At 33.0% G+C, this 22,975-nt stretch overlaps 2 protein-coding genes across 7 annotated transcripts; one reads left to right on the top strand and one right to left on the bottom strand.

The window, feature by feature from the left end:
* Positions 1 to 3,023: 3,023 nt before the first annotated feature.
* LOC145728223 (uncharacterized) lies at positions 3,024 to 5,750 on the bottom strand. The gene is made up of 4 exons (XM_081978290.1): positions 5,200 to 5,750; positions 3,965 to 4,102; positions 3,702 to 3,911; positions 3,024 to 3,476 (listed from the first exon to the last, which is right to left on the bottom strand). The coding sequence occupies exons 1-4, from the start codon at positions 5,695 to 5,697 to the stop codon at positions 3,081 to 3,083; spliced, it is 1,242 nt and encodes a 413-aa protein (XP_081834416.1). The 5' UTR covers positions 5,698 to 5,750; the 3' UTR covers positions 3,024 to 3,080.
* Positions 3,793 to 22,966, top strand: Hk (potassium voltage-gated channel subfamily A regulatory beta subunit hyperkinetic). 6 transcript variants are annotated; one of them, XM_081978284.1, is made up of 12 exons: positions 3,793 to 3,933; positions 6,891 to 7,054; positions 8,983 to 9,009; positions 16,928 to 17,163; positions 18,596 to 18,706; positions 19,010 to 19,106; positions 19,161 to 19,288; positions 19,338 to 19,550; positions 19,606 to 19,751; positions 19,803 to 20,012; positions 20,801 to 20,931; positions 21,024 to 22,966. In XM_081978284.1, the coding sequence occupies exons 1-11, from the start codon at positions 3,898 to 3,900 to the stop codon at positions 20,900 to 20,902; spliced, it is 1,470 nt and encodes a 489-aa protein (XP_081834410.1). In that variant the 5' UTR covers positions 3,793 to 3,897; the 3' UTR covers positions 20,903 to 20,931; positions 21,024 to 22,966. The 6 variants fall into 6 exon arrangements, with proteins under 6 accessions (XP_081834410.1, XP_081834411.1, XP_081834409.1 ...); XM_081978285.1 differs by having other exon boundaries at positions 19,600 to 19,751; positions 19,821 to 20,012; XM_081978283.1 differs by having other exon boundaries at positions 19,600 to 19,751.
* The last annotated feature ends 9 nt before the right edge of the window (positions 22,967 to 22,975 follow it).

Here is a 22,975-nt window from a genome sequence, read left to right as displayed (position 1 = left end):
TTGCTTGAACTAAGTATAATATTTATGTTTTCTGTTTTTAGTGCTTATTTATAGGTGCTTACTGGGGATATATTGATGATTGGAATATCGATCAAATCTTTATAACGCACTTACAAGCCATCTAAGGTTATTAATATAATATGTTTTGTTATCCTGTTGGAAATTTTGAATTATGATTGTTTTTGTTTAAGCTTCTGTAAAATAGTTTAGAATAGAAAAAGCAATAAATTGTGATAAGTTATGGCCTAGTCCGAACAAAGCAAAATTATTTTTTTTAACTTATTTATTACCAGGGAACAATATTTATAAATTTATTTGAACATCAATTAATGTGAGCAATAAACACGAAAAGAATAAATAACTTTGTCGAACTCGCTACGCTTAAAATGCAATTGTTGCAATTCAATCACTAGTCTACATGGAAGCATTTTCATATAAAACAAAAGTTTATAGCAGACTGTCTGTGTGCAGCAAAAGTTATAGTAAACTGCTTGGAGGCAATAAAATATTAATAGAAAGAAAAGACGCACAGAACTCTATATCTGCAAACGTTTAGTTTTGAAATTGAGTTGAGACACTCCATCTAGTTCTTTCAAGCACGTCCAATTTGTGGACCCTTAAGGCAGCATGACAACTTTGAATGTTATTATACTTGTTAAAGTTTTGTTTTGTCGTAAAGGCCAAATTAACCCATTTAATAATAATGGAAATCCGGAAATTCTCCGAGTGTGAGCAATCGAGTTTAGTACGCTTGATTGCAACATATGTAAACCTAAGGACCTAAAAGAGCCTGAGGAACTCAAAACCTTATAAACCGTATAATTGATTCTATCACGGTTTAGTAGCAACGTTGTGGTAGTTTTTAAACTAAAATACCAACACAATAATCAGTTTTTATAATCATCAAACATTTCTAAATTTTGCTTACTAATTCGTAATAAAAAATATAATTAAATAAAATATCTTTGTTAAGCTAAAGTAATTCACAGTTGCAATGAAGAGAACACGTTTAATTAATTTTTCCTTGACTTGTCAGAGTTCGTATATGCAATTAGTCCCGCGTAAATGGATGCAGACTCACTGTCGATAAATCAGCGGCCTCATTAATTAAATGCAGAAATAGTTGGTCCTGACTTTGATGTGAACGTTTATCGATGATTATTCTAAATTTAGCACTTAACTGTTATTTGAATGGCTGCAATAGGAAAAAATGCAAGCTTATCAACTTGGTGGACAAAACTAAATAACAAAAAATGTAGAAGAAGTAGATAACATTCTAGAAACACTTTAATTAAAAATTGGAATTTATTGCAGAGGTTGCAATGATTAACCAAGGATCTGCTAGTGTAGGATTTTTCCTCCATGACTTATTTGATGGTTTCTCCAACTTTAACGTTTATCTAAAATGGTAAGGTTACCATAAACTGGTCATCTTGATTTCAGATTAAACGTGGTGGCGTCCCTACCTAGAAAAATTCCGAGCTCAAACTGGCCCATCAGTTTTGGATCTCATACCCGCCGCCGGGGGCGGGAAGTTCGACCAGCTCTAAGGATAAGGAAAAAGAAAAGGACGACGATAAAAAGCCACTATCCAAAGAGCAACGTCAGATCGAATACGATGCTGCCATAAAGGTATAATACATGTCTCGATGTCAACTATTGAAAATCTCGTAAAAACGGGTTGACAGCCACCGATTTTATATTGGGCACTCTGCATGTCGTAGAGACGGAGTGTTTTGGGATTTTTCGATTTGAATAACTTTCAGACGTCTATTTATTTTGCTTGGTTTGCTGATGTTTTGTATCAAAGTGGTTGTGACACACAGAAAATCTTGACTTCAATTCTATGGAAAATTTTTCATTTTATAGGTTCAGCGATCAGAAATGGATCAATCTGATATATTTCAAGATCAAACTATGTTCTATAAGTAAATTTACGTTAATCTAATAACTTGGATAAGGTACAGGGTACAGTTTGGCAGCTGTTCTAATTCACTATACATACGAATCCCCTTTACAGCTTGCAACAGCTTCACCAACCAAGAGAATTTAGTTTAGTGTTTAGGTTCTAATAACTGTCTGTACTTCTTTGTTTTGTATTTTTGATGTTTTGATTCAATAAAAGCTGTAATTCAGGGTTTTTGGAATGCTTGATGAAATGAAATGAAATACTTAATTAAACCTTCTACAGATGACTTTCACAACAACCTACAGATGTGTCGCAAACGTAAAAATTATCTTTGAAAAAGTAAAGAACTTTCGCAAGAGAAAATTTGATATGAAAAAAGTTGGAACGTATCCTATTTCGTACATAAAATTTAGTTTTACACTGATGAAATTCGTTCTTGAAGCTGCTTTATGAATAAATTCTTTGATCTCAAACTGCGGTTTAAAACCTGCTTTAGAGTAAGAATGCATACAATCGATAAAAGATAAGACCGATTTGCATTTTCTTATTTCACTTGGTTCTTTATCTATTTTTTACAATAAAGTCCGTTTCCAGAATTTTCCCATTCTTTTCTAAAGTTAACTGCACAAGACTAGGTTTTTCTGAAAAGTAGTCCTTTGTGGCCTTATCGGCGTGGTACAAGCTCCACCTAACATGATCCCAGGCAAAAAATGAATCGATGTTTCAATGCTATCCGGGGCTTTTCCACAAAGAAGCTGGAAAGTAAGAAAGGTCGAAATTAAAAAAAGACAAAAGCGTATCTTCTTGGCAATTTATTTCCTTTATCGTCGGTGGTGGATAACTTGTTCTTTTTTCTCAGCTGATTGATAAATTAACTTCTAATTGTTTTTCCAATTATTCTGTTGTTAATTTTATTTTAAAACCAGAATTGCTACGTGTGTTTTAAACTTCTGTTTAATTAACGCTGTAAACATGTTACGGTCCGGATTGTCCAGGATTTGTATATAACTTTTTAATTTATGTGGTTCATTCGTTTTACCCCTGGGATACGGCGCTTTTACAACGTTTCACATAAAAAAAAAATTATCACCGTCAGAAAAATTTGATAAAAAAGTTTTGCTGTAAAAATAAAGTATATATTTTTGGCTTAATTAAAACAAAACATCAAAAACTATATCCATTTTCTTTTTGCAAACTCTTCAATCAGCATGTAAAATTTCTCCTTGTGAAATTTGGTAGGTTCCTTGTACTGTAGAATATTGTCGTCGCGTAAGTTTTCCACTTCATTGACGTTTTCTTTTACAGCAAAAATTGGCCGTAGCATTGCCAAGCTTTGCCCTATGGCGAAAGTGTTGTTCGCAGCCAAATCCAATTCCTCCAACAATTTCTCGTATGTGTAGGGTGTAGTATCAACTTTAAGCTGCTTAAGGGTGGATATAAATGTGGCGTGGTATACTCGAAGAATTTCGTCGTATTTTCTTTTAATAACTTCATTTTGGACGCTATCAAATAGAAAGAAAATCAGGTCCTTCCCTAGGGAATCGTAGTTAAGGAACTGATAGTCCACCTAAAAAAATGTTTTTGATGCTAAATTTAATGTTATTTCAGTCACTTCTACACCAAAATAATAGTAGTCATTTATTTAAGATATTTTCTAGTTGAATTTCTGCCAAGTTTCCCCTGCTAATCATCTGTTAACTGAGTTGAAATGTTTTGATTTATCTAATATTATAGAGCGACAACAAAAATAAACAGTCGTTTCAGCGCTTTGTGTGAAAAACACTGTACTCACCAATTTATTCCCGATCGGTATTCCGTTTTCGTCAAATTTTATTAAAAGATTGTTCACCCATATGTCGTTGTGCGTTATGGTGGCAAATAGTTCTCTCCCTATTTTTGGGTTTTTGCTACTTCGGTAACAGCTTTCGCATTTTCGCTTTAAAGCTTTTACGTACGGAGCACATTGAGGATTTTCTCTTGCCAAGTTTATGATATCCTCAGTCTGCAGACAACAACGATTTCAGGTATTATTTTGTGATTGTAAAGTAAACTTACAGATGAGTTTTGCATTTCTTCAGGCATAGATTGAGTGAATAAGTCAGTGTGTTGTAGGTAGGGTTTAATTAGTTCCATGAAGGTGGATGGGTTTTTAATTCTCATAGCTATTGGTACTGCATGAAATTGAGCAATATTCTGAAAAAAATATGATTCATTACAAAATTGTCTGCATTGTTGCAATTCGTAAATTTGGTCAAGATTAACAGGTTGGCATTTAATTACAAGGTATCCAAAATGCCCGTTATTAGTTGTGTAATTTATTACAATAAGTTACTTTCTTTTTGTTTTTTTATGGAGCACCTTGAAAAGGTCATAATACGGTTACCCTAACCTAACCAAAGATAATTTATATTTTATAGTTATTGTGTCCTTAATTACGACAAAAATAGTGTTAACCTTTCGTTTTATTTAATTACCAGTTAACCCAGATAAACTGTTTATTCTCCAAGACTGCATCAATAATTTTTACCTCAAACAGTTTTTTTTTAAGTCGTATTTTGATTGAAATTTAATAATAGTATTTATTAAAAAAAAAAATAGGCACTGGCAAATTACAAGCTCAAACTTATACAGAAAATAAACATAAATTGTAGCGTTATCATAGAAAAGCCGGTGCAATCAAATTGGACTACTGCTGGTCCAGGAAACGCAAATTTCGGGTTGTTAATTATTAATTGTTGTGTAATAGATTTAGTTAGAACGCTTTCCACATTAATAATCAATTTTAATTAATAACACTTCTGTACGATACTATTTGGAAAATTTCTGCATTTACCTAACCAGTTTACACAAACTTTAATATTAAGCCTGGTATTGACTTTTGAAGCTTCATTACTTATTCAGCAGTCAACAAGTAGTAAATAATTCACTGACATTTATTTCCACAAATGCTTGCCACAAACACTTTTCTTAAACTTAGAATTGTATTGCTAGTACAGGCGGAAAACCCACTAGTCATTTGAAGAAATTGGCTATTTATCTATTTTAGCTCGTGTTACTATTTGTAGTATTAGTTTTTTGTTTGAATACATTCGATATAATATTAAATACCTAAAGCAGGAAATTTTAATTATATTCATAGTATTTTGTTGTACGTGCACTATTAATTTGATTTATGTGTGATGATTAGACTCTAGTTTTAATAAGACATAACGTTTCTAATACAGTTGTGTTGTTTTAAAAAAAAATTGGCAAATTTGCATTTAGATATTATAAAGTCACATTCAACCTACCTTAATAATTAGGCAAGTGGTATCAAAATCGAAGCCAAGAGTTCTCTCCATAATTTGATATCCACTCTCTTTAAGGTTTTCCATTAAAATTACGGCATCTTCGTCGGCATATTCCTGCTGATTTGAATCCAGACTTAAACGACCACCGTAAAATTCCGCGGTAAAATCAACCAATTTCTTCATTCCCTGATCGGTTTGGAACTTCTTCAATGCGGGTATTACGTTCTGATAAAAATAAAGCTCCTTTTTAAACGTTAAAGAGGACATAAAGAAGTTTTTAATAAAGTCGTTTTTAGGCACCGCTTTTGCGACCGCTTTAATTGTCTCGGTTTTTCCATCGGAACGATTCTCTATTACAATATTCACTGACAGTAAAATGGAACCGTAGTTTTCCCCAGCGGTCGTTAAACTTTTTATGTCCGAAATGTAAATTTTAGATGCAGACTTTACTAAACTAGGCAACACCACCGACTCGAGATCTTTAATGCAGTCCGGCATGACTTTTAGTTCTTCAATCACTGTTTGCGTCGTACTATAGCAATATTTATAGTTTCCTCCATATTTATATGTACCTTTGCGAGTATTGAATTATGTAAGTAATGACAGAGAACATGCTTTAAGATGATACGATACGTTCCAAAATTTCCTAAACAGATAATTATAGAGTAATTTAAATGCAATTTGCACATACGTAATTACTAAGTCAAAGTTTATTCATACTATATATTTAATTCGCGTACCAGTAAGGGAAAATTAGATGGGTACGTTATAGTTTATAGATTAAACATAAAACTGGAACTTAGTTATCTAAAAAGCATATCCGCTAACCAAATCCGTTTTGGTTTATGCAACAAAAAAACAGTGATTAAAGTAAACTTATAATTACTAATATAATAGTCCATTTGCTAAGTAGTAACGTAATTAAATAACTACAAATCATAAGTAATGACAGTCATAGTGGTAAGTTAAGCATATCCTAAATGTGTCTACTCATTTTTTTCATTTTTATTTTTCAAAATTAATTTAGAAATAAGTGTAGTTTATAACTATCTAAGCAATATGCATTGAAATATGTTTGAAACTCGTGTGTGTCAATGATGCAATCTAACATTATCAACTTGTTGATATCATACAGACACGTGTATTTTCACGCATCTGCATATGCAAGGATTGCATGATTATTTAAGTTAAAAATCAAACTTTAGATTGACGTCAGAGCGGTGAAAATTTGCATTGTTGTCTTGCATATAGTTGCAGAAAGATATATTTATTCTTATATGTGCTGTCTGAGAAAGTGTTATTAATATTTACTTTTAATGCATTTGCAATTAGTCTTTAAGTAATCCCAAATGCAAAAATCTAACCAAACTAGACCATTGTTTACTAGATTACGCTGATGATGTGACTATTAAAAATTCTGATAATATTGACGTATTTTGTTTCTGAAAGTTCTTCTGGTTCACCCAGTATGCGTGATTAAAAAACCACTTTGTCACTCTCATAAAATTCTAGACCTGAACGAATCATGCGGGAAAAAACGTTACCTTGTACAGAAGCGAATGTGAGGAAAAGTTTTGTTTGAGCAATGATTCGACAATTATTTTTAATTGAGACGAAAGCTGCGACAAACCGCTAATGAAGAAAAGCGCCGGACAGCTTCTACGTTCAATTAAATTGCGTTTCCATCGCAGGAACATCATCGTTCCCAAAGGGAGCAGTGGGAGATCCGTCAACTTGACAACGATTTACTGCAACAAAGACAATCAGAACGGGAAAGAGAACGGGAACTGAAGGAGTTGGCTGAACAGAGACTCCTGTTGGCGGACGAGCAGGATGCCACCAATGTGCAACTCCCGTAAGTGATTAATTGTTAGTTTTGCGTTAAGTATGCTTTTCGAATCAGATTGATGTTCTCTTATTTCCACTCTGTAACGAGCAATTTACCAAAGTGCTGAGATTATTCAGACGTTATCTATATGCCTTAAAAATCACTATAAAGACAGTGTTTACTAGAAATTAATCACATCAATTAATGCAACATTACAAAAATCTGGCATGTTGCTGTAAATAAAGAATGATAATTGGTAATCAAAACTAAGCCACTGGCTTTTCATCGTAATGTAAAAGTTACCATTTGCATACGTAAAAGGTATCAAAATTTAAAAATTTGGTCGTCAAACACACAACCATACTTATATTTACAACCTTCACTAGTCAAGAGCACTCCTTGTAAAGGCCACAAAAACTATCTGAAAAATATTGTCTAATAATAAAATTTGCACCCTTCAAAGATTCTAGACCAAAATTAGTTATCAATACTTTTATCCTTAAATGCCAGTGTTTGAGAAGTTGACAACCCTGACTTAAGTTACGACAATTATTGTTAACTCTTTACTTAACTCTTTGTTAATAAAACTGTTGACCTTGTCTCAGATATAACAAGATATACGATAACCACTACTTTCGATAATAATTGACTCAGTTGAACACGGTAAGGAGGTTGTAAATTAAAGAACATAAATCGTATTCGTGTTCATTTTTCCAAATTTTTCTTCCCGGATTTTTTAATTTTCTATTTGAGTGATAAATCTCTCATTTAAAATATTCATTGTACTCCCAGAATTAAATAATTTAAGCTGACTTTTCTTTATGTTATTAAAAAATTGGACTTTTTTGTTTCATAATTTTTGCAAAGCGTAGCTTTAGCGGACAGGAAAAAAGGAAACTTTTTAAAATTGTTGCCTGAAAGCACATTATCAAAAAGAGCCCTAGAGCATTAATATTCATTCATCATTTTACTTCCGAAGCAGCGCCATTACAACTTTATTCTAGCGGTTCATTCGAGAGTAAGTGTAAATTAATAGTAATTAAGATACCAAGGGCATTATAAGGACAATAATGCATGAGGTCGATAGGGTCTACTTCGACCGTGGGCATTATTTCTTATAATGCCTGTGGTGTCTTCAATGTTTAATGTCCGACTTTCATTCTGTAGATATGTATTTAAAAAATGGTCAGAGGGCATTATAGAAAATAATGCCCTCACCTGAGGCCATTATGGAAAATTACGTCCTAAGGTATTATTTCTTAGATAATTGACCTTAATAGGTGTGTCTGTTGGTTTTGATGATGATGATTATTGATGAAATAATAGCCCTTTAAATCTTAAGTGCAACTTACGGATTTATTTAGGCATCCGTGGTAAGACAAGAAAAAATAGTGTGATCATGCTGAAAATCAACCATTTTCATCATGACCAAGAAAAAGGAAGGCCCATAAAATACATATTCCGTATTTACGACGTTTTGCTTTATGGGATCATCTCAAAGCGTCAGTAAAGCCTTTAATACACCCTGGGACTGGTAGGATTTTATGTTTTGTGCGCAAAAGCTTGCATTAATAATCACATCAATCATACTCACGACCTTCTTTTCTAATGTTAACTATTTTATTATCAAAATTTTTAACATTAATTAATAACAAAACTCCAATTCTACATCATCAGCTGATTGGACTCCAATTTCTTATTACGGAATTGAAGATGCAGAACCAATTTGCAGTCAGATTTTATCTACTTCCGTTTCAAATGCAATCCTGTAAACGAGAATCGGTGCCGACGAGTGAGCCTGAAAAACTGGATAGCAATCTCTTCTAAATACATCCGGAAATTGTTTCCAACCGGAATAATCTATTTGAATCAATTTTCATTTGAGTTGCACTCAATATAACATCCAATGTAAGTAGAGTTTACCACAATCTAATCTTGATTTCTTTTTTTTTCAGTAAAAGAAATCTTCTCTCAAAGGAAAGGTACGTTATCTTTGAGTTTTCCAATTGGTAGACGTTTGCTTGTAACGATGCTTTGCTATCCAATCTCTCTATACACATTTATGCAGTTAAATAAATAGGGCTGATATAAAAAGGTAGGTATAAACATAAAAGCAAGGAATTTTTCTACATAATATAGAACCACCATAAGGTTTCTCAGAATACTAACTAAAGTAACTTTCCTAGTCTAATTTCACTTTGCTCTTCGTTTCCTCAAATATGTTCAGGTAACTGCTTTGTAGGCGATCCTGATTAGGTGTAAATAGCCTCCTGAAATACTAATTTCCTGCGTCTTGCAAAGGGCAATTTGTGAAGCAGCGGCAGAACCCAATTTCCTTCTGCTAACGGCGAACGTGTACGTCCTAAGAATTTTTTTATTTTCTTATCTATAGCTCGGTGGATTAGATTTAATCATATAACGAATAAAACACTGCCGTTTAAAGCTAACATCCATTATCTCTAACTAGACATATCGACTTTAGACCATGATTTATAGTTTAGGGAATTAGGGATCGAATTTAGGCGGGGAATTGGGCTCCTTGAACGATTTATAGCTTGGTTTTGCATGTGATGTTCCTCCTCCATCTTGAAGTCGTAATTCAGAGGTATATTAAACAGCTAATTTTATTAAGTTGACATAGTCTGTTATTTTTTCATTTTGTATACTTATTTTTCTACAAGAATATGTTTGCCAGTGATATATGCTATTTTCCTTCACCTCCATATCGGGAAGGTTTGAAAATTTCTGTAGAAACTTATAGTAGAACATTACACTGTTTCAATATTATATGTGCATACTGTTTATAAATGATACTACAAGTATTTTTGTTGATTTTAGGAATGGATTCCTAGAAATAATTTCCTAGCATTTGGTGGATGCATAATTTTACGAATACTAGTCTCTGGAAAAAATTTGGCGTTGAAATGCTTTGTTATAAGCATTGTGTGCAGTATATTAAGGGTTTAATTGCAGCACAAATTACAACAGTAAAAGAAGCACGTTTTTCGTATGTGCAAACTAGGATAACTTACGAATAAGCTAGCTTTCATAAAAGTAAAAAGCAAATAATTTTCGTCCTGTTTTGTTTTGTAAACCAGTAAAAAAGTTTGCCTACAGTGACTGATTACAGCAACTCGAGCTGGCTGACTTTAGTTTTATATCACTTTAGAAAAAGAAAATCTCTGCATATCATATTTCCTGGCCAGATAAAATATACCCGAAATTTCAATTAATCTTATTCGTATAAGTTATATTTGTCTCTGAATCCATGTGATTGATATACGTAGTTTTCAGTGAAAAACGTTTTTGTGATGAGTGATTCACACAAGAAAATTCATAAATAAAATGATTGACTACTATGCCATATGCATGAATTGAAATTGTAATTTAAAGGTGATCACCTCGATCTTGGTGTACTTTCTATACACGTGTAGTTTGTTGAAAACTAGGATAACATACTAATACTTGTAACCGCACTGAGTAGCATATAGAATGTAGCAATATAGTAGCATATGCATTATTCTATCAAGGACATAATTTAGCTTTTAGGTTTAATTGTAAGCTGATAATATCATCCCTTTCCATGTGGTTTGGTTAGTAAAAGTTTTGCTTCACAAAAACTCTTTTCATTAAAGCAATCTTCCTGGCCAGTCGATTCTTCAAGATGAATTCTTCACAGCCTTCTACAATATATTTACACACTTTAAATTATATGCCTTTTCCTTTGATGGTCGTTACATTGAATTTCTCTCTTTACATAAGGAAAATTCTTGTCATTGTTCGTTTCGCACCTTTGTTCCCTGGAATGTAAATGATAAAGCAAGGTACACCACAAAGAGTCACTAAATGCCGACAGGACAATAGTATGTTTGGTTTACTTTGAAGTATTCTTAGCATACGAAGCATGTTTACAGGCTACTCAACAGGAATTACGGTGTGAATGCAAACTGCAGTGCGGTTGTCACGGACGCTGTCCGTATCGACGCTACCGATTTGACGTCACGAGACGCCTATTACGTCATCCGCAAAACCCGGCCAGCGTCGACGTCCGTAGGTCTGGAACGTTTAGTATTTAAGTCGTTTCTTTTTCCCTGACTTTCCTGTGTCGATTCGTGATCGAAGCCACTGTATACTTTCCTAAGCAAACCTTTATCCGTTCCTCGATAATGAATCAGTCGGGAAACAACTGTAGATTGCGGGTAATAAAACAAAACTACCTTAAAATTTATAGTAAAGTTTTCAAAGTAAACATCAGTTGATATTGGAGTATTCTCCTCACTGAACATCTCAAACCAAGTTTTAATATCTATAAATCTCCATTTCCCAAGTGACTTCATTAAGTCTTTTGTTCTTGGACCTGAACTGTTCAAGTCAACTTTGGATGGTTGTAATACTCTAGACAAAATAAGTCATCCAACTAAGTTGATAGGGAAAGGAGAAACTCTAAAGACTGTGATGAGGGCTGTACTTTTAGTAAAGTAACGTACTAACAATATCTTAAAATTTCATGTGTTCCTACTCTGTTAATCATGAAGGGTAAATAGTGTTGAGGTTTAGACAGTTTCAGATCTCTTCACTAAAACTCCTTTATACAATAATCCATTAGAATGCACCTGTCAAGTAATTTTACTACAAAAAACTTCTGAAATAAATAATTATAGAAACAAACATAACAGTTTAGAGGAGTCTTAAATCCTCGATTTAGATGAATCAACTTCAAACTTAAATAAACTAAAACTCGAATGTTGCAGTGGTTAATTTATATCAATGTAAACATTTTCACCAATCTATTATCAAAGTAAGCAATTTTTCTTTTAGTTCCTGTTTCTTATAGAGATTAAACGGTTTGAACATCAAACGAATTATTTATGGATCTAATCTTTATTATATCGTATACACATAATGTTATTGCGAAAATCATTCTTGAGCTTCGTAGAAGCAGTGTATAAGTTTAATGGTAAGTTTTCTTTCAATTTTCAAACTTTTTTGTAGGTGTTGTCAAATTATATTATAAAGTGTTGCTTTCTGTACTAACAGAAGTAACAGAACCCCAAACTGAGTTAAATAAGGTCACGTAAACGAGTTTCGCGTTTTGTCAGGGTTTTTAAAGTGAATTTGAGATCTAACAAAGTGGATCCTTAAAATATTGACCTTTGTGTGAAAATAAATAAGGTATTACTCAAGACTTGTAAAAGAGTTTCAAGAGGACAAATAATGCTTTTACAATTAAAGGAAAGTTTAACTAAAAATTGTAACACACTGTATTCACCAAAAAAAATTGATTGATTATTGGTCCTTTTATGCAAAAAAGGTCGTGATATTGATCTAACAATCAATCACCTCAAATAGAGCTTCCAAATAAGCGTTAAAAAAATTTACATTATTAAATACAGTAGTTTTGTTTTTAATATACTATTTTGTTAAAGTACAAAAACTTGTTTATAAATTTTGAACGGTTAAATAAGAAAATAGCTCGAAAATAAACTTTATGGAGTGAATTATTTTAACAACATTCTTAAACGTGGATCAGAGTAACTAAACCAACCTTTTATGTACATACTTTGGCAATTTGTTTTTATATACTATAAACTTTTTAGCTAACGTTTTGTGTTTCTCAGTTAAAAGCTTTTCTGGAACAGTAATGAAAAAAGTTGTTGTGTCTTACACAAAATTGTTTTTTTTTTGTTGGTTAACATAAGAGAGGATATAGTTTTGAGCTCTAACGTAATATTCCAATTAGAGCTAACAACATTTGAAAAATCGACTTGACACACGCATTAACAAGATTTATTCACATGCAAAGTTGCTTCTACATTTAGAACAAAATAAAGTGTTGCTTGTTCTATCGCATTACTTTGTATCGTAAATCTTTTTGAGCACATTTTGCACCCGTTAACGACTAACGAAGATAGAGTACTATTTTTTTGAGCCAGGCTAACACGTTGTAATTACCTGTGCCATATAGTTAGCTCAAAATGAAATGACAAAGCAACATTTCCTAAGGTGATTGGTTAATTGCTTAATATCCGCTAGCTTAGAGGCGCAGTCCTTATCTTAATAGAGATTAGAAGTTATGTGGCGGTGCCAAGAAGAAAATTGATTTGTTTCCTAGAAATACTGCTTTAACTACAATTATGTCAAATGTTTAGTTTTAATAAAAGCCTAAATATAATATGCAATTAAATTAACTTTATAATAGTGGCCTGCAACTAGTTGCAATTATCGAACTAAATCATTTTCTAGAATTCAATTTAAATATCAAATTTCTGCAATTTAAAATCGTTACAAGCGAAAACAGGGAAATTTGTTAATATGTATGTACGAGGAATTGAATAAACACAGACGTAAATACATCCGAGTAATAAAAACATGATATTTTTTGATTTGCATCAAAGCAAATATGTATTTAAACTCTTTGATAGATTCGCTTGGTTTCAGGGTTCTTTCCAAGCAGAACTGAATTTATATTAATATAATATTTTCTATTATATACCTAATTTCCTAAAAATAAAAGCTACTGAGGGATTATATAATTTATCTGCAACTACAGCTGGCGCAAGTTATTGAGGTTTGTTGTAATTCGTTCATGAATGACTTATCGGTCGAATCCAGAAGATTTAGGTCTGGTAACCATTAAGGCCAATAACAGCTCTACCTCATCTGATCCATTATTGAAAACCGTCCAGTAATCTAAATTAGTACCTAACTGTAAAATAATAAGTAAATTTAGACTTTGTGTCTTATTCTGGATGGTCTCCTGTAACAATCCTAATTTGAGCGCTTAAAGGATGAGGCTATAAGGTTAAAGCTCAGTCCTCTGCAATGCATCCATCGGTGGGGCTAGCCATAAAAATAGGAAAGGGTCGCAAGCAAAAGAAAACTATATCCAGGGAGCAGGGGGGCGATTACATAACAACATCGGTTCGGCCCCGAAACGAAAGTTGTCGCGTGAATTCCCGTGCACGTTCCAGTTTTACAGCAGCAGGAAAGCGGCTTATACGCAGTCGTAGCCGTTGCTGCAATGACGAAATCCAACGGTTCGTGTGTCACAATTCGCCCCCGAAACTGTAAATTTTAGTAGTTAAAAGGATGTGATTCGGTAGTTTTTTTTATAAATTCGACCACGTCGCCGAATCCCCCCTAAAGGGATTTAGGGTTGTGAACGATCCGCGGCCTTCCATTTCCACCGTCTGTCAATTCGTCTAAAGGTTATACTTTGAATTGTGCTGTTATTGCTGCGGTTTTTTTTTAATTATCAAAGTAGTGCTTGGTCTTCCAGAAGTTAGGGTCCCAATAGATTTACATTTACAAATACGTAAGATTACTAGAACATAGAACTTTTATTAACCATATAATTTCCTAAATTCATACAGTAGTTTTTTTAGTAATTCATAGTTTTAGAGAAACTTTAAAAAAATTAAAAACCACCTTTTAAATCTCTGGATTACAACAAGATACTAAAACTAAAGGAAAATAATGCTTTAATAATTTTCCGTTGATAATGAAAACTTTTTTAGAATCTTAAAACATTATTTGTATCTTTCAGTAGCAATAATAATTACATACTTATTATTTGTCCAGCATGTTACCAGAATATTGTTTCTAGAAATAGATAGCCCAGAAAGTCCCCGATAGCAGTAGTAAATATGTGGAAAAGTATTGGATAGTAGCTAAATCGAAATAGAATTGAGATAGAGTGTTAGCGATAACAAATGGGTTGGTATAGATTGGTTTTATGTGTCTCTGTTATTACAAGTAAAATCACAGTAAAATATTGCGGTAAAATCTTTCGTTCTTAAATCTTCCTGGCGTCTCTGCACTAATACAAATACAAAGAATTCTACACTATTTCCAACTTTGTTCAAATTTCCATTTAATTAGATCATCAAAATGTATTATAAGTTTTCTCTTTATGGGCTCTTTACCTTCTAACTACTGTATTCAGAAAAAAATAAAAGCAAGAACAGAACAGAGACTACAACACTAAATAAATTGTGTATTCTCTTTACCTACCTATTCGATCCTCAGACTTAAATACAACCAGTTAGTAATTTGCCTCAACCTAACTTATATCAGTGAACACAATAAATATGATATACAACCAAAAGAGGCCGTTTTGGCTTTTTCTGACACTAGAAGTTCTTATGTTGTTAGTTCGTTTTCAAGATGATGTCCAAATTTCATTGCATCATCATTTTCGCAAAATTTTAGATATTTAAAACACAGTAAATGTAGTTCTTTTTTTAATTTAACAGAAACAGCATTTCACCAAAATTTTATTTACTGTAATTGATAACAACTATTCTGTCCAAAATGACAGAACGTGGTAAGTAATGGGAATTTTCTTAACGACAATTTTGGAAAAAGAAAACAATCAAACACTCTTCCAAAATCAAACAGCTGGTGAACAAAATTCACAAAAGCATTATAAAATTTGTATATTCGATGATGATGTTTTTTTAGACTGAAATATGGCCAATTCGTTGTTTTAATGGATCTCTGAATTGTTTTATGCCAAACATTTGAAATACAAATTTATGACTTCCAGTACAGTTAGTATAATCTTTTGCAGCTACATATTCTGTGAAAGAAGACTATTTCTGAAAATAAATTTTACGGTAGATTTATTCTTAAGCAAAGCATTTTTAAATTATGCAAACGTCATTCTATATTCCCTAAAGAAAATGCGAGGTAACATTTTCAATTTTCCGCTTGGCATATGCGCTGGCCTTTATTTAGTTCTGAAATACTTTTTCCATCTTGAGACTCGGTTAGTGTTCATATCCTGACATGGATACTTGTCCTCAAAAGCTTCCAATTAAAATATTAAAATTTATGCTACTTCACCGTACTTAACTTTGCATGCAATAGCGATAAATATAATGTACTAGGAAATATTGATGAAAATGTACTAAATCCATAATGGATGTATAATAAATAAAGCTGATGCACTGCACATAGTTTATAGGTTTCTTCTTTGAATCGATGCCAAAGTGAATAGCTGTAATACAAACACCAAAATAAACTACTTTAAAAATTTAAGAGAGTTTAAGTAAGTTGGAGAGGACTCTGTTCTATCAAGTGGCACAAGTTTTAGCACAGACAAACTTTTAGTCAATTTTGATTAGATTAACTGGACAAAAGCCATTTGTCATTCTCTTTGTTAGTCGTGTTTGACCTGCAGGGAAAAGTTTTCCAATTTTCAAGTGCCATCGGGGAGCTGATCCACTTATGACGAGGGCAATTCTAATTTTAAAGCCTCCTGGTAACATGCTGTCGACCATCCTCACCCCTCTAATGTTCGCTTTTTTTCACTTTCAGAACTTATAACCTGTTACGAAACGCTCACTTGCCTTAATACCATAAAGAGTTCGAGTAGTGCCTAAATTTTATCCACTCAATTAAATAATATAGGTTTAAGAAGAAATTTATAGTTAGGATTTAAAAGTGAAAAGCTGATTTGGAATCTAAATCAGTATATAATGTCGCATTTAGCTCTATGTACTTACTCAAGTAACGACAATAACAATAACGATAATGTTAGCGAAGACTCACATCCGCCCACGATATACAGGTAAGTCACTTATTAGTTTTGAAATTAGTTTAGCTATAATCTTAAAGGTTGAAATAACACTAATCGGTATTGTCATGTTAGTTTCGGAAGCAAAGTTTGAGAACTTTGAGCAGGAATGCACTGCAATATGTAAATTACTTCAAGAATGTACAAGAACTCGGAGAAGAAGCAAGTTACAAAACTAATAAGAGACTTCAACAGTCGATCTAATTAGTAATTAGCATTGAATTGATGTGGAAGAAAACGTAATTTGTACTACATACTTGTAATTTACATATTTCAGTGCCATAAAAAACTGTAAACTCTGAAATTGTTGTTTGTTACAGGTGCCGGGCACCGATCGCGAGTTTAGATTGCATGGAAGAGTTTAGTACTGGGAGCGGACTGAGTGGTTTAGCCGATAAAGAAAGTAGTCTAACAAAAGAACAACTTCTACTGGGTGGTCTAACGCATTCGGCACCGGGGGTGCCTCTACAGCTGAGTCGGTCCACGAACGCCACCCCTGGGTTGCGTTATAGGAACTTGGGAAAAAGCGGACTGAGAGTGTCAAATATAGGCTTAGGTGAGTACAGCCATATGGTAATTGAAATTAATAGACTGTATACTAGTAATAAATTAATTCGAATCGGACATTTGCCCCATTTGATCGTAATTTTTCTTAAAGTTGGAATTTTGCCAATCGTTTTAATGCCGATTGTTCGATTTATACTGATCGATGTGTTTGGCACAATATGTTTTTGAAGTTAAACTTCTATTGATCTGCATTATTTCAGAACAAAACATAATTTAACTAACTGTTAATTAATCTCTATCTGGTTAAATAAATTTTTGCTGTTCCTAAAATTATTACACATTACTAAAAAATAAGATAACTAAATATTCTTCTGATAAATATATTTCTACAAAAGTTTTTTTTCTCATACATATAAATTTACAGTGACAGCCTAAATCTAAAAATAATTTCGAATTGAAAAAGTTAAATTAACTTCCATGTGGCTTATAGTATTTACAGATTTAAAATGCTGCAAATATAGCAACATCATTTTAAGTTATTTATATTAATAGACATCACTCTATGATACGCCAAACGAAAATAAAACCTTCCAGTCATTTTTGATATTCAGAAATAGCTTGGCTGTAAGAATTCTGAGTGAAGCTACTGAATTTTTCATGTGACTTGAAAAGATAAGTATGGAACCAAGTATTAAAATGTGGAACAGATGAAAATTTGATTTGCATTTCCTGAATTGAACACATTGGTTGGCTTATTACTTATTTTTGACAGAAATCTCAATAGTCCAAATAATCATTCTTTTTTGTTTTTTAATTAGAAACATTTTCTCTCTCTCTCTCTTTCTAAATATATTATTCTCTGTATTAATGATATATTACTACGCTGCTTTAAAATACAGTGCATAAAATAGCTACATAGTTTATTTTTTCTTATTTGTTAACTGGGGTGGAAACTTTTAATTTACTCTCCCTTTATCGAATGTTTAAATTATTTTATAAAACAGCCTTTGAATAATGAATTAAATTCTCAACTCAATGCATTTTAAAGTTGATGCAGTGCTGTTCACCGGAAAATCAATGCCTCTTCTTAAATTAACTTCACAAAACATCAGCGATGGAGCCAACTTTTAATTACACTAAGAAAACCCTACTTCAGTGAAAAATGTATTAATCTTCCTTCGTGAAATAGGTCAAGCTGATAATTATTAAGATTTAGAACGTATAATTTAATTCGTCTTGTGGTTCAGGTGAAACTGATTTAAGATGAACCAGTCATTGGGTAATTGATATTCACATAATCAGCATAAATTGGCTAAGCGAACATTTATTAAATCCACGTCACTAAATTGAAACTGTAACCTAGAGTTTCCATTGTTTCACTAATCCTTGCTTCCAAATTTTCGACAAGACCATCTCCATAATTGCATAAACGTCGGACTAATTATTCAACTTGATAATCCATAACCATTTTCAATTTCCAGGTACCTGGCCTACTTTTAGTCCAAATGTAACGGAGGAACAAGCAGAACAAATAATAGTTTTAGCAGTAGAAAGTGGCATTAACGTATTTGATTTATCTGAAGCTCATTCAGGTAAGATTGATATACATTATTATTTTAAAGTTTTAAATAAGATTTTACTGGTAAATTGGCGTTTCAAGCACATAAGAGGTCTTTAGGCTAACAGTTCAAGATATTAACTTATTTTGACCATATCAGAGACAATAATATAGTACTTATTTCAGTTCGATATTGTCTCACTTCATACTTCTCAATAAACTGAATGGAACTTTTAGTTTGTTGACTTTTACAATAACAGATTTACCTAGCACCATACAATATTGTCTCCTGATTTTAAATACTATTTCAAAGATTGATAAAACTTATTATTATTAGGAACGAGGGCTGAAGTAGAACTGGGTAGAATTCTGTCTCGTCGTGGTTGGAAAAGGACAACCTTTATAGTTACTACTAAAATATATTGGAGCACTCGGTGAGTTATTCAGTAAATTTAACTAACAAGTAATTCCACATTTTTTTCTTGCAGTTCGGACGAAAGAGGTCTATCCAGGAAACACATAATTGAAAGCGTGAAAGCTAGTTTAAGCCGCCTGCAAATTTCCTATATCGATGTGGTAATAGTTCATAAAGCTGATCCCATGTGTCCTATGGAAGGTAAGACTGTTTTGTTCGTATTGAGTCACTTTCTACAAATTTTCTTCAGAGGTTGTCAGGGCAATGAACTACGTGATCAATCAAGGCTGGGTTATGTACTGGGGCACAGCCCGTTGGTCTCCTGTAGAAATTATGGAAGCCTACACTAACTGCAGGCAATTCAACTGCGTTACCCCCATAGTAGAACAAGCCGAATACCACTTGTTTTGCAGAGAAAAAACTGAGCTTTACATGCCTGAGTTGTATAATAAAATTGGTGTTGGTAAGGCTAACGCAACTGCGGATTGGATCTTTGAGTTTAAAAAAACTAGTTGCAGGTTTGATGGCTTGGTCTCCAATTTCCATGGGTTTGTCACAAGGAAAAGACGATAGCAACATACAGTTGTTTTCTCGGGCTAGTTTTAGAAATAAGTACAGTTCGTTCTCGTGGACTGAAGACGAAACTGCAGCAGCAAACAAAGATGTAGGTACTTTTGTTAAGTTTAGAGTTGAAGAGCATTGACAGAAATTTTAGAATTACGGTTGGATAAAGGAGCGAATTCAGCCTGAAGAGAGTCGAAAACATTCAGAACGAGTCCGGGAATTAAATGGGTTGGCTGAACGACTTGGATGTTCATTAACTCAACTCACGATAGCATGGAGCTTGAAGAATGAATCGGTTCAATGCCTCCTTTTGGGCGCAAGCAACGTGGAACAGCTATATGAAAGCATTCAAGCTCTACAGGTTAGTTGAAGTAGCTCGTTATTGTAATTTTTAAAAATCCTCGACTTAAAAGCCACTTGTACTTCAAATTCATTTTTAGCTTATCTATGAAGCACATTTTGTGATCGAAAGTGGCTATCAAATTAATTGAGTTAATTCGCGTCCTGAATAACTAGTCCACTTCATACAAATTGCTCTCAATTTCGGATCCTGTGCAACCCTCTTTCATCTTATATTTTTATTAGCAAAAGCTTGCCAAAACTAATATGAACGTTTCGAAACCATGTTTAGAATAATATTGAATTTTTAAATTAGAATAAGGTAAATATATTTTCAGTTGCACGACCTACTTGGTTATTTGTGACTAAAGTTTTAACAGTGTTTACAAATGATCTGTTACAGCGAGAAAGCAGACTTCAGCATTAAAAGGCAACATTTATTTAATAAAATAATTGTGGTCTAACGTTTACGGAACAAAATCCCTCTTAAACTAATTGACTTTTCAAGCACTTACTGCAAAAGCTTTTCATATAAATTGGTTCGCTGCACTCGTTCCGAAGCTTAATAAAAAAATCCTTTTTATCTTATTACTCATTTATGCCGTCCATAACTAGAACTTTATAATTAACGTTTAATTTTTGAGAGAAACCGGTAGACCATTCTGGAAAATTACTTTTTATTTAAAATTTTTACGTCATAATTATAAACATTAATTATGTATTTAATAGAGAGCTTCAAACAAATTCTGTTATTAGTTATGATAGTTTTCCAGAGTATTTTTCATCCTGAAAATTTGTTTTAATTTTCAGCTCATTCCGAAACTAAACACCAACATCGTCCAAGATATCGAGAAAATCTTAGAAAATAAACCTACTCGTCCACCAATGGTGTCCACTTTGGCGCTTAGATGACAATCAATGTGCCCCCCTGGCTCCGTTAGGTAAGTGCCATCACATAAACATGTCATATCATTGTTACGCGTGTTTGACGTATAATCAGAGTGACAACTAAAAATAATGTTTGTGATTTTAGTGGCCAGGGTGGCACCAGTAACGCCGAAAGTCCGAAAGATGACGTGAGCACCGCGGATACAGAAACGAAAGACAGTCAGAAGTTTCCGTTCTGCGAGATTCAGTGACAAAAGGTAAGCGAGTTTGTAAAAACTCGTAAAAGCAAAACGCCGGACGAAAAGCCGGTAAAAGAAAAAGTCAGATGGTCGTACAGTCCAGAAGAAGGACCAAAGTGTACCACCGAACCATTTGTGTCCAAGAAAAAGGATAAGAAAGCAGTCACTCCAGTTAACGTATGAGACCGGATGATTGCGGAACGGGAAGTTCTTGTTTAGGGTTTTGATTTAGAATTATTCATGTGTGTGATTTGTAGATGACTTTTCTTAGTTGTGGTTATACAAACTTGTCCAGTTCATAATTTTAGACTCTAACACTTCTATTCTTTCTTTTACAAACCAGACCGTAACTAGAAGTTTTCTGTCATTTTCGGTAAAGAACGAACTGGACCACTTGTTTTTCCAAGCTGCATCAAGTGCTTTCGGTTGTTAGATTAAGTGAGCCGAAAATCTATGAAAAACTTTTTAAAATGGATGCTTTTTTCGTCATTGCTCGTGCCTACGTGGCAATAAAATTCAGATTTATCAAAAACAAAACATTTAAATTTCTGTTTGGCAACGCCTTAATAACAAGTAAATTAAATGTTCAAAAACTTTATGGGTGCGAGCAATCACTTTTACCTAAATATTACAGTCTCTATTCAAGTTTTCACAATGACAGTTCGTATTTCATGCTCAAAACTACTAAATGATATTTGAAAGATTGTCCATACTTGCATAGATGAATGTAATTGCAGCACAAAATTTTAGGAAAATCTGTCTTCGTTTTAAGAATCAAAATGGATGCTGTGACTTTTAGCTGTTTTTAGGTAGGATTGTTGAATTTTCTCGAAGTTTTACTATTAAGTCTGTTGATTAGTGTTTTAAAGATACTTCGTACAGTAGTAACTATGCTTTGAACATTTTTTTGTCTTATCGCACTTATATGCTCCATTCGGATCCCTTTTATTATCCTCTGCGATCGTTTTCCTAAAATTCTTCCTCTTACTAGAATACATATAACTTATTTCTTGCGAGTCGATATTTAAAACGGGTACACGCGACTTGTCTGTTATAGGAACGTTACTACTAGCTAAAGTAGGTTAAAAGTAAACGCGGTATTTTTCTATGTAAATAAAATTTTAAAATTGTGCGGCAACGACTTGTTCCGAATGATGTGTAATCGGGTATTTTATATCGTTCATTAACTTCCGGAGCCGGCTGAACTATTAAGCTGCCTCAAAATTGTAAAGATGACATATTACGTATGATATGTATATAACTAGCTAGGATTTGAAAAGTTCACCTTTGCACAACCATATAGTGATACTCGGGGCTGTCACGTCCATTTTACTTTCAAGTAGAGCTTGAAAATCGCTTCCTGAATCTAATAGATTTGCATCGATTAGTGCAAAAAACACTTGTTACTTGGATAATTGTTTTAAATTAAAACTTTTTCAGCGGGAATGTTGAATAGTTTTTAAACTGTAAATTAAGGTGTAAACATGTATGAGGAACACCAGCCACCTTTGGTTACATTTGTTAAGATTTGTAAAGGACGAAAATGGTTGCTGGAATCCCAAACTGTGACCAATTTCTACTCAGAAATAATGTCATTCTTATAAATTTAATAAGTCTAACAAACGGATTTAAAATTCGTCGTTACGATTGCGCGTAATTTAAACTCTATTGTATTGTATAAAAACATTGATAAACGGACGATAATAATCGATATCAATAGTTGCAATAAAATTTAATTTTGATTTTGTATCGATTATTCGACATGCCTTATTACTGTTAAATACACTTCTAATAAGATTCCCAAATGGTTACCGGTTGTAGTAAATAAAATTTTCTTTCACTCAGCTAATATACTAGT

This window comes from Ips typographus, linkage group LG4, assembly GCF_016097725.1.
Source record: "Ips typographus isolate SLU linkage group LG4, UJ_Ityp_2.0, whole genome shotgun sequence".
Lineage (NCBI taxonomy): Eukaryota > Metazoa > Arthropoda > Insecta > Coleoptera > Curculionidae > Ips > Ips typographus.
The sequence above is the reverse complement of the archived record's forward strand: the minus strand, read 5'-3'. Positions and strand labels throughout refer to the sequence as shown.

Bases quoted from the DNA above. Each gene is read 5' to 3' on its own strand.
- Hk (XM_081978283.1), top strand. From the start codon at position 3,898: ATGATATCCTCAGTCTGCAGACAACAACGATTTCAG. The intron at 9,010-16,927 runs GTACGTTATCTT...TGTTTGTTACAG, and splicing joins AATCTTCTCTCAAAGGAAAG to GTGCCGGGCACCGATCGCGA. The intron at 20,013-20,800 runs GTTAGTTGAAGT...TTTAATTTTCAG, and splicing joins AAAGCATTCAAGCTCTACAG to CTCATTCCGAAACTAAACAC.
- LOC145728223 (XM_081978290.1), bottom strand. From the start codon at position 5,697: ATGCCGGACTGCATTAAAGATCTCGAGTCGGTGGTGTTGCCTAGTTTA. The intron at 4,103-5,199 runs GTAGGTTGAATG...TATTTTTTTCAG, and splicing joins CCACTTGCCTAATTATTAAG to AATATTGCTCAATTTCATGC. The intron at 3,477-3,701 runs GTGAGTACAGTG...ACATTTTTTTAG, and splicing joins TACCGATCGGGAATAAATTG to GTGGACTATCAGTTCCTTAA.